Source organism: Falco cherrug, unplaced genomic scaffold (genome assembly GCF_023634085.1).
Source record: "Falco cherrug isolate bFalChe1 unplaced genomic scaffold, bFalChe1.pri scaffold_224, whole genome shotgun sequence".
Taxonomy (NCBI): Eukaryota; Metazoa; Chordata; class Aves; order Falconiformes; family Falconidae; genus Falco; species Falco cherrug.
The window spans coordinates 90,018-99,747 of NW_026599400.1; the positions used below are offsets into that span (position 1 = coordinate 90,018).

At 60.9% G+C, this 9,730-nt stretch overlaps 1 protein-coding gene across 1 annotated transcript in view; it reads right to left on the bottom strand.

Annotated features, from left to right (window-relative positions):
- LOC129735056 (uncharacterized) overlaps window positions 1–7,476 on the bottom strand; it is a 31,012-nt gene extending 23,536 nt beyond the window's left edge. The window contains 9 exon segments of the mRNA XM_055700427.1: window positions 27–4,437; window positions 4,484–4,656; window positions 4,807–5,515; window positions 5,518–5,816; window positions 5,938–6,167; window positions 6,169–6,412; window positions 6,520–6,902; window positions 6,904–7,048; window positions 7,101–7,476. Coding sequence (XP_055556402.1) covers window positions 27–4,437; window positions 4,484–4,656; window positions 4,807–5,515; window positions 5,518–5,816; window positions 5,938–6,167; window positions 6,169–6,412; window positions 6,520–6,902; window positions 6,904–7,048; window positions 7,101–7,476 — 6,970 coding nt within the window.
- Window positions 7,477–9,730: the final 2,254 nt, after the last annotated feature.

The following is a 9,730-nucleotide window of genomic DNA, read 5'->3' on the forward strand; positions in this document are numbered from 1 at the left end:
AGTGGTGGAAGAGACACTGGTGGCACCTTCTGGTGTGGTGGGAACTGTCATGGATGTCACATCTGTAAAGGTAACAGTGCTTGGCATGGATCCCGCGGTGCTGGAGAAGATGGTGGTGGCATCTTCTGAGGTGGTGGAGCCTGTCATGGAGGTGACATCAGTGGAGGTGACAGTGCTGGGGGTGGGTCCAGTGGTGGAGAAGATGGTGGTGGCACCTTCTGACGTGGTGGGGACTTTTGTGGAGGTGACAGTAGTTGGGGTGGGTCCAGTGGTGGACGATACCGAGGCGGCACCTTCTGACATGGTGGGGACTGTCACAGAGGTCACGTCTGCAGCAGAGACAGTGCCTGCGGTGGCTCCCGTGGTGGAGATGGTGGTGGCACCTTCTAGTGTGGTGGGAACTGTCATGGAGGTCACATCTGTGGGGGTGACAGCAGAGTAGGTGGCTCCAGTGGTGGAGAAGAGAGTGGTGGGACCTTGTGGCATGGTGGGTGATGCTGTGGAGGTGACCAGAGTGGAGGTAAATGTGCTTGGGGTGGCTTCAATGGTGGAGAAGACCGTGGAGGCACCTTCTGTAGTGGTGGCAGGTGCTGCGGAGGTGACATCTGTGGAGGTGACAGTGCTTGGGGTGGCCCCTGTGGTGGAGGAGACTGTGGTGGCACCTTCTGACATGGTGGACATTGTCATGGAGGTGACCTCAGTGGCAGTGACAGGGCTTGGCGTGGCTCCGGTGGTGGAGAAGACCGATGTGGCACGTTCTGACATGGTGGGTGATGCTGTGGAGGTCACCACAGTGGAGGTAACAGTGCTTGGGGTGGCCTCAATAGTGGAGAAGACCGTGGAGGCACCTTCTGTAGTGGTGGCAGGTGCCATGGAGGTGACATCAGTGGAGGTGACAGAGCTTGGGGTGGCCCCAGTGGTGGAAGACACCGTGTTGGCACGTTCTGAGGTGGTGGCTGGTGTCACAGAGGTCACCTCAGTGGCAGTGACAGTGCTTGGGGTTTCTCCACTTGTGCTGGAGAAGATGGTGGTGGCACCTTCTGAGGTGGTGGAGGCTGTCATGGGGGTGACATCTGTGGAGGTGACAGTGCTTGGGGTGGCTGCAGTGGTGGAGAAGATGGTGGTGGTACCTTCTGACATGGTGGGGACTGTCACAGAGGTCATATCAGTAGAGGTGACAGTGCCATGGGTGGCTCCAGTGGTGGAAGAGACACTGGTGGTACCCTCTGAGGTGATGGACACTGTCAGGGAGGTCACATCTGTGGAGGTGACAGTGCTTGAGGTGGGTCCAGCGGTGGAGAAGATGGTGGTGGGACCTTCTGACGTGGTGGGGGTTGTCATGGAGGTGACCATCGTTGGGGTGGGTCCAGTGGTGGAGGATACCGTGGTGGCACCTTCTGACATGGTGGGGACTGTCACAGAGGTCACGTCTGTGGCACTGACTATGCTTGGGGTGGACCCAGTCATGGAGAAGACCGTGGAGGCATCTTCTGTAGTGGTGGCAGGTGCCGTGGACGTCACCACAGCGGAGCTGACAGTGCTTGGGGTGGCCCCAGTGGTGGAAGACACCGTGGTGGCACCTTCTGAGGTGGTGGGCACAGTTGTGGAGGTGACATCTGTGGAGGTGACAGTGCTTGGGGTGAGTCCTGTTGTGGAGAAGAGTGTGGTGGCACCTTCTGGTGTGGGGACTGTGACGGAGGTCATCTCAGTGCGGGTGACAGTGCTTGGGGTGGCTGCAGTGGTGGAGGAGATGGTGCTGGCACCTTCTGACATGGTGGGGACTGTCACAGAGGTCACGTCTGCGGCAGAGACAGGGCTTGGGGTGGCTCCTGTGGTGGGCAAGATGGTGGTGGCACCTTCTGGTGTGGTGGGGACTGTCATGGAGGTCACATCTGTGGAGGTGACAGCAGAGTAGGTGGCTCCAGTGGTGGAGAAGAGCGTGGTGGGACCTTGTGGCATGGTGGGTGATGCTGTGGAGGTGACCAGAGTGGAGGTAAATGTGCTTGGGGTGGCTTCAATGGTGGAGAAGACCGTGGAGGCACCTTCTGTAGTGGTGGTGGAGGCTGTCATGGGGGTGACATTGGTTGAGGTGACAGAGCTTGGGGTGGGTCCTATTGTGGAGAAGACCGTGGTGGAACCTTCTGAGGTGGTGGAGGCTGTCATGGGGGTGACATCTTTGGAGGTGACAGTGCTTGGGGTGGCTGCAGTGGTGGAGAAGATGGTGGTGGCACCTTCTGATGTGGTGGAGGCTGTCATGGGGGTGACATCTTTGGAGGTGACAGTGCTTGGGGTGGCTGCAGTGGTGGAGGAGAGCGTGGTGGTACCTTCTGACATGGTGGGTGATGCTGTGGAGGTCACCACAGTGGAGGTGACAGTGCCATGGGTGGCTCCAGTGGTGGAGGAGACACTGGTGGTACCTTCTGAGGTGATGGACACTGTCAGGGAGGTCACATCTGTGGAGGTGACAGTGCTTGAGGTGGGTCCAGCGGTGGAGAAGATGGTGGTGGGACCTTCTGACGTGGTGGGGGTTGTCATGGAGGCCACCTCAGTGGAGGTCACCGTGGTTGGGGTGGGTCCAGTGGTGGAGGACACCAATGTGGAACCTTCTGACATGGTGGGGACTGTCACAGAGGTCACGTCTGCAGCAGAGACAGGGCTTGGGGTGGCCCCAGTGGTGGAGAAGACCGCGGTGGCACCTTCTGAGGTGGTGGAGGCTGTCATGGGGGTGACATCTGTGGAGGTGACAGTGCTTGGGGTGAGTCCTGTTGTGGAGAAGAGCGTGGTGGCACCTTCTGGTGTGGGGACTGTGACAGAGGTCATCTCAGTGCGAGTGACAGTGCTTGGGGTGGCTCCGGTGGTGGAAGACACACTGCTGCCACCTTCTGAGGTGGTGGAGGCTGTCATGGAGGAGACATCTGTGGAGGTGACAGTGCTTGGGTTGGCCCCAGTGGTGGAGAAGACGGTGGTGGCACGTTCTGACATGGTGGGTGATGCTGTGGAGGTCACCACAGTGGAGGTGACAGTGCCATGGGTGGCTCCAGTGGTGGAAGAGACACTGGTGGCACCTTCTGGTGTGGTGGGAACTGTCATGGATGTCACATCTGTAAAGGTAACAGTGCTTGGCATGGATCCCGCGGTGCTGGAGAAGATGGTGGTGGCATCTTCTGAGGTGGTGGAGCCTGTCATGGAGGTGACATCAGTGGAGGTGACAGTGCTGGGGGTGGGTCCAGTGGTGGAGAAGATGGTGGTGGCACCTTCTGACGTGGTGGGGACTTTTGTGGAGGTGACAGTAGTTGGGGTGGGTCCAGTGGTGGACGATACCGAGGCGGCACCTTCTGACATGGTGGGGACTGTCACAGAGGTCACGTCTGCAGCAGAGACAGTGCCTGCGGTGGCTCCCGTGGTGGAGATGGTGGTGGCACCTTCTAGTGTGGTGGGAACTGTCATGGAGGTCACATCTGTGGGGGTGACAGCAGAGTAGGTGGCTCCAGTGGTGGAGAAGAGAGTGGTGGGACCTTGTGGCATGGTGGGTGATGCTGTGGAGGTGACCAGAGTGGAGGTAAATGTGCTTGGGGTGGCTTCAATGGTGGAGAAGACCGTGGAGGCACCTTCTGTAGTGGTGGCAGGTGCTGCGGAGGTGACATCTGTGGAGGTGACAGTGCTTGGGGTGGCCCCTGTGGTGGAGGAGACTGTGGTGGCACCTTCTGACATGGTGGACATTGTCATGGAGGTGACCTCAGTGGCAGTGACAGGGCTTGGCGTGGCTCCGGTGGTGGAGAAGACCGATGTGGCACGTTCTGACATGGTGGGTGATGCTGTGGAGGTCACCACAGTGGAGGTAACAGTGCTTGGGGTGGCCTCAATAGTGGAGAAGACCGTGGAGGCACCTTCTGTAGTGGTGGCAGGTGCCATGGAGGTGACATCAGTGGAGGTGACAGAGCTTGGGGTGGCCCCAGTGGTGGAAGACACCGTGTTGGCACGTTCTGAGGTGGTGGCTGGTGTCACAGAGGTCACCTCAGTGGCAGTGACAGTGCTTGGGGTTTCTCCACTTGTGCTGGAGAAGATGGTGGAGGCACCTTCTGAGGTGGTGGAGGCTGTCATGGGGGTGACATCTGTGGAGGTGACAGTGCTTGGGGTGGCTGCAGCGGTGGAGAAGATGGTGGTGGTACCTTCTGACATGGTGGGGACTGTCACAGAGGTCATATCAGTAGAGGTGACAGTGCCATGGGTGGCTCCAGTGGTGGAAGAGACACTGGTGGTACCCTCTGAGGTGATGGACACTGTCATGGAGGTCACATCTGTGGAGGTGACAGTGCTTGAGGTGGGTCCAGCGGTGGAGAAGATGGTGGTGGGACCTTCTGACGTGGTGGGGGTTGTCATGGAGGTGACCATCGTTGGGGTGGGGTCCAGTGGTGGAGGATACCGTGGTGGCACCTTCTGACATGGTGGGGACTGTCACAGAGGTCACGTCTGTGGCACTGACTATGCTTGGGGTGGACCCAGTCATGGAGAAGACCGTGGAGGCATCTTCTGTAGTGGTGGCAGGTGCCATGGACGTCACCACAGCGGAGCTGACAGTGCTTGGGGTGGCCCCAGTCGTGGAAGACACCGTGGTGGCACCTTCTGAGGTGGTGGGCACAGTTGTGGAGGTGACATCTGTGGAGGTGACAGTGCTTGGGGGTGAGGTCCTGTTGTGGAGAAGAGTGTGGTGGCACCTTCTGGTGTGGGGACTGTGACGGAGGTCATCTCAGTGCGGGTGACAGTGCTTGGGGTGGGCTGCAGTGGTGGAGGAGATGGTGCTGGCACCTTCTGACATGGTGGGGACTGTCACAGAGGTCACGTCTGCGGCAGAGACAGGGCTTGGGGTGGCTCCTGTGGTGGACAAGATGGTGGTGGCACCTTCTGGTGTGGTGGGGACTGTCATGGAGGTCACATCTGTGGATGGTGACAGCAGAGTAGGTGGCTCCAGTGGTGGAGAAGAGCATGGTGGGACCTTGTGGCATGGTGGGTGATGCTGTGGAGGTGACCAGAGTGGAGGTAACAGTGCTTGGGGTGGCTTCAATGGTGGAGAAGACCCGTGGAGGCACCTTCTGTAGTGGTGGTGGAGGCTGTCATGGGGGTGACATTGGTTGAGGTGACAGTGCTTGGGGTGGGGTCCTATTGTGGAGAAGACCGTGGTGGCACCTTCTGAGGTGGTGGAGGCTGTCATGGGGGTGACATCTTTGGAGGGTGACAGTTGCTTGGGGTGGCTGCAGTGGTGGAGAAGATGGTTGGTGGCACCTTCTGATGTGGTGGAGGCTGTCATGGGGGTGACATCTTTGGAGGTGACAGTGCTTGGGGTTGGCTGCAGTGGTGGAGGAGAGCGTGGTGGTACCTTCTGACATGGTGGGGTGATGCTGTGGAGGTCACCACAGTGGAGGGTGACAGTGCCATGGGTGGCTCCAGTGGTGGAGGAGACACTGGTGGTACCTTCTGAGGTGATGGACACTGTCAGGGAGGTCACATCTGTGGAGGTGGAACAGTGCTTGAGGTGGGTCCAGCGGTGGAGAAGATGGTGGTGGGACCTTCTGACGTGGTGGGGGTTGTCATGGAGGCCACCTCAGTGGAGGTCACCGTGGTTGGGGTGGGTCCAGTGGTGGAGGACACCAATGTGGAACCTTCTGACATGGTGGGGACTGTCACAGAGGTCACGTCTGCAGCAGAGACAGGGCTTGGGGTGGCCCCAGTGGTGGAGAAGACCGCGGTGGCACCTTCTGAGGTGGTGGAGGCTGTCATGGGGGTGACATCTGTGGAGGTGACAGTGCTTGGGGTGAGTCCTGTTGTGGAGAAGAGCGTAGGTGGCACCTTCTGGTGTGGGGGGACTGTGACAGAGGTCATCTCAGTGCGAGTGACAGTGCTTGGGGTGGGCTCCGGTGGTGGAAGACACACTGCTGCCACCTTCTGAGGTGGTGGAGGCTGTCATGGAGGAGACATCTGTGGAGGGTGACAGTGCTTGGTTGGCCCCAGTGGTGGAGAAGACGGTGGTGGCACGTTCTGACATGGTGGGTGATGCTGTGGAGGTCACCACAGTGGAGGTGACAGTGCCATGGGTGGCTCCAGTGGTGGAAGAGACACTGGTGGCACCTTCTGGTGTGGTGGGAACTGTCATGGATGTCACATCTGTAAAGGTTAACAGTGCTTGGCATGGATCCCGCGGTGCTGGAGAAGATGGTGGTGGCATCTTCTGAGGTGGTGGAGCCTGTCATGGAGGTGACATCAGTGGAGGTGACAGTGCTGGGGGTGGGTCCAGTGGTGGAGAAGATGGTGGTGGCACCTTCTGACGTTGGTGGGGACTTTTTGTGGAGGTGACAGTAGTTGGGGTGGGTCCAGTGGTGGACGATACCGAGGCAGGCACCTTCTGACATGGTGGGGACTGTCACAGAGGTCACGTCCTGCAGCAGAGACAGTGCCTGCGGTGGCTCCCGTGGTGGAGATGGTGGTGGCACCTTCTAGTGTGGTGGGAACTGTCATGGAGGTCACATCTGTGGGGGGTGACAGCAGAGTAGGTGGCTCCAGTGGTGGAGAAGAGAGTGGTGGGACCTTGTGGCATGGTGGGTGATGCTGTGGAGGTGACCAGAGTGGAGGTAAATGTGCTTGGGGTGGCTTCAATGGTGGAGAAGACCGTGGAGGCACCTTCTGTAGTGGTGGCAGGTGCTGCGGAGGTGACATCTGTGGAGGTGACAGTGCTTGGGGTGGCCCCTGTGGTGGAGGAGACTGTGGTGGCACCTTCTGACATGGTGGACATTGTCATGGAGGTGACCTCAGTGGCAGTGACAGGGCTTGGCGTGGCTCCGGTGGTGGAGAAGACCGATGTGGCACGTTCTGACATGGTGGGTGATGCTGTGGAGGTCACCACAGTGGAGGGTAACAGTGCTTGGGGTGGCCTCAATAGTGGAGAAGACCGTGGAGGCACCTTCTGTAGTGGTGGCAGGTGCCGCGGAGGTGACATCAGTGGAGGTGACAGTGCTTGGGGTGGCCCCAGTGGTGGAAGACACCGTGTTGGCACGTTCTGAGGTGGTGGCTGGTGTCACAGAGGTCACCTCAGTGGCAGTGGACAGTACTTGGGATTTCTCCACTTGTGCTGGAGAAGATGGTGGAGGCATCTTCTGAGGTGGTGGAGGCTGTCATGGGGGTGACATCTGTGGAGGTGACAGTGCTTGGGGTGGCTGCAGTGGTGGAGAAGTCTGTTGTGGCACCTTCTGATTTGGTGGACCCTGTCATGGAGGTCTCGTCTGCAGCAGTGACAGGGCTTGGGGTGGCTGCAGTGGTGGAGACCATGGTGGCACCTTCCGAGGTGGTGGAACTGTTCATGTATGTCACTTGAGTGGAATTGTCTCCAGTGGTCAAGGACCAAGAGTCTTTTGGGGTGGTGGAGCCCGTTATGGCGACATCACCAGTGACCTCCTCTGTGGCGCCGGGGGGGTTGGACCTTCCCATCGTGTCCCCCCAACCCCCACCTCTGTCCCACCTCGGCCCGGGTGCTTCTGCCATGGCAGCCACTGCAGGAGAACATCAACCGTGAGAAGATCCCACCACGTCCCTCAACCCAACCACGCCTCCATGGAAGACCCCCCCCCAAACCTTCCTCCTGCTCCTCCCCCCACCACGATCCCCCTCCCCCAGCCCTGGCCCACCTTGGCCTGGGGGCTTCTTCCATGGTGGCCACCGTTGGAGAATATCAACCATGAGAAGATCCCACCACGTCCCTCAACCCAACCACCCCTCCATGCAAGACCCCCTGAACCTTCCTCCTCCTCCTCCTCCCCCACCACGACCCCCCCTCCCCCCACCCCTGGCCCACCCTGGCCTGGGGGCTTCTTCCATGATGGCCACGGTTGAAGAACATCAACCATGAGAAGATCCCACCACGTCCCTCAACCCAACCACCCCTCCATGCAAGACCCCCTGAACCTTCCTCCTCCTCCTCCTCCTCCCCCACCACGACCCCCCTCCCCCACCCCTGGCCCACCCTGGCCTGGGGGCTTCTTCCATGGTGGCCACCGTTGGAGAGTATCAACCATGAGAAGATCCCACCACGTCCCTCAACCCAACCACCACCCCATGGAAGACCCCCCCCAAACCTTCCTCCTCCTCCTCCCCCACCATGCCCCCCCTCCCACCCGCCCGTGGCACCCCTCCCCCCACCCTCCAAGGGTGGTGGGTCTCCAAACCCACCTGCTATGGCCCAGCCCAGGAGAGTGGCCACCCAACGGTGGGTCCCCTCCCCCATGGCCATGTCCTTCCTCTGTGGCTCCGGCCAGGCGACTGAACCAGGTAGCCGGGGTGTGGCGGGAGAAATATGTCACTTGGGGGGTGGGGGTGGGGGGGTGGGGTGGGGGGGGCTTGGACTTTTGTCCCCAAGTGAGTTGGGGGGGTGGGGCAAGGTGTGGCCCACCGCGGTGACGGTGAGGGTGGAGAATGGGGTGGTGTCATCAGTGGGTGACAAGGGTGACACGGATCTGGGGGGTGGGGGAAGGGGGTGGGGACATGGGGGGACACGGGGGTGGGGGGGACATGGGGTGGGGACACGGGTGGGGGCTGGGCTGGTGGGGACATGGGGGGAGGGGGGGGACACGGGACTGGTGGGGCTGGGGGACACGGGGAGACAACGGGGGGGGGGGGGGACATCGGGGGGGGGGGTGTCTGTCCTGGCAGGATAAGGGGGGGACAGGTTGGGGGTCTCCCAGTTCCCACCAGTGCCTCCCAGTTCCCACCAGTGTCTCCCAGTGTATCCCAGTATCCCACCAGGGTCCCACTAGTGCCCCACCAGCTTCTCCCAGTGTCCCCCAGTGCCCCACCAGTGTCTCTCAGTATCCCCCAGTGCCCTACCAGTGTCTCCCAGTGTCTTCCAGTGTCCACCAGCTTCTCCCAGTGTCCCCCAGTGCCCCACCAGTGTCTCCCAGCTTCTCCCAGTGTCGCCCAGTGCCTCTCAGTGCCCCACCAGCTTCTCCCAGTGTCTCCCAGTGTCCCCCAGTGTCTCCCAGTGCCCCATCAGTGTCTCCCAGTGCCCCACCAGCGTCCCCCAGTGTCTCCCAGTGCCCCACCAGTGTCTCCCAGTGCTCCACCAGCTTCTCCCAGTGCCCCACCAGCTTCTCCCAGTGTCCCCCAGTGTCCCCCAGTGTCCCCCAGTGCCCCACCAGTGTCTCCCAGTGTCCCCCAGTGCCCCACCAGTGTCTCCCAGCTTCTCCCAGTGTCGCCCAGTGCCTCTCAGTGCCCCACCAGCTTCTCCCAGTGTCCCCCAGTGCCCCACCAGTGTCCCCCAGTGCCCCACCAGTGTCTCCCAGCTTCTCCCAGTGTTGCCCAGTGCCTCTCAGTACCCCACCAGCTTCTCCCAGTGTCTCCCAGTGTCCCCCAGTGTCTCCCAGTGCCCCACCAGTGTCCCCCAGTGCCCCACCAGTGTCTCCCAGTGTCTCCCAATGCCCCACCAGTTTCTCCCAGTGCCTCCCAGTTCCCACCAGTGCCCTCCCTGTTCCCAACCGGTGCCCTCCCAGTGCCCCTCCAGTCTCCCCACCCCCCGTGACGTGGTGCCCCGCCCCTCCCCCCAGGGGGTTCCCCACGGGTGGGGGTGGGGCCGTGACCTTTGCCCCCACGGTCGCACCCAGGGGTGGGGACGGGGCACGTGTGACGTCTGGGACGCGCATCACGGGGCACGGCACACGTGTGTGACGTGTGCGGGGCCTGGCGGCACACG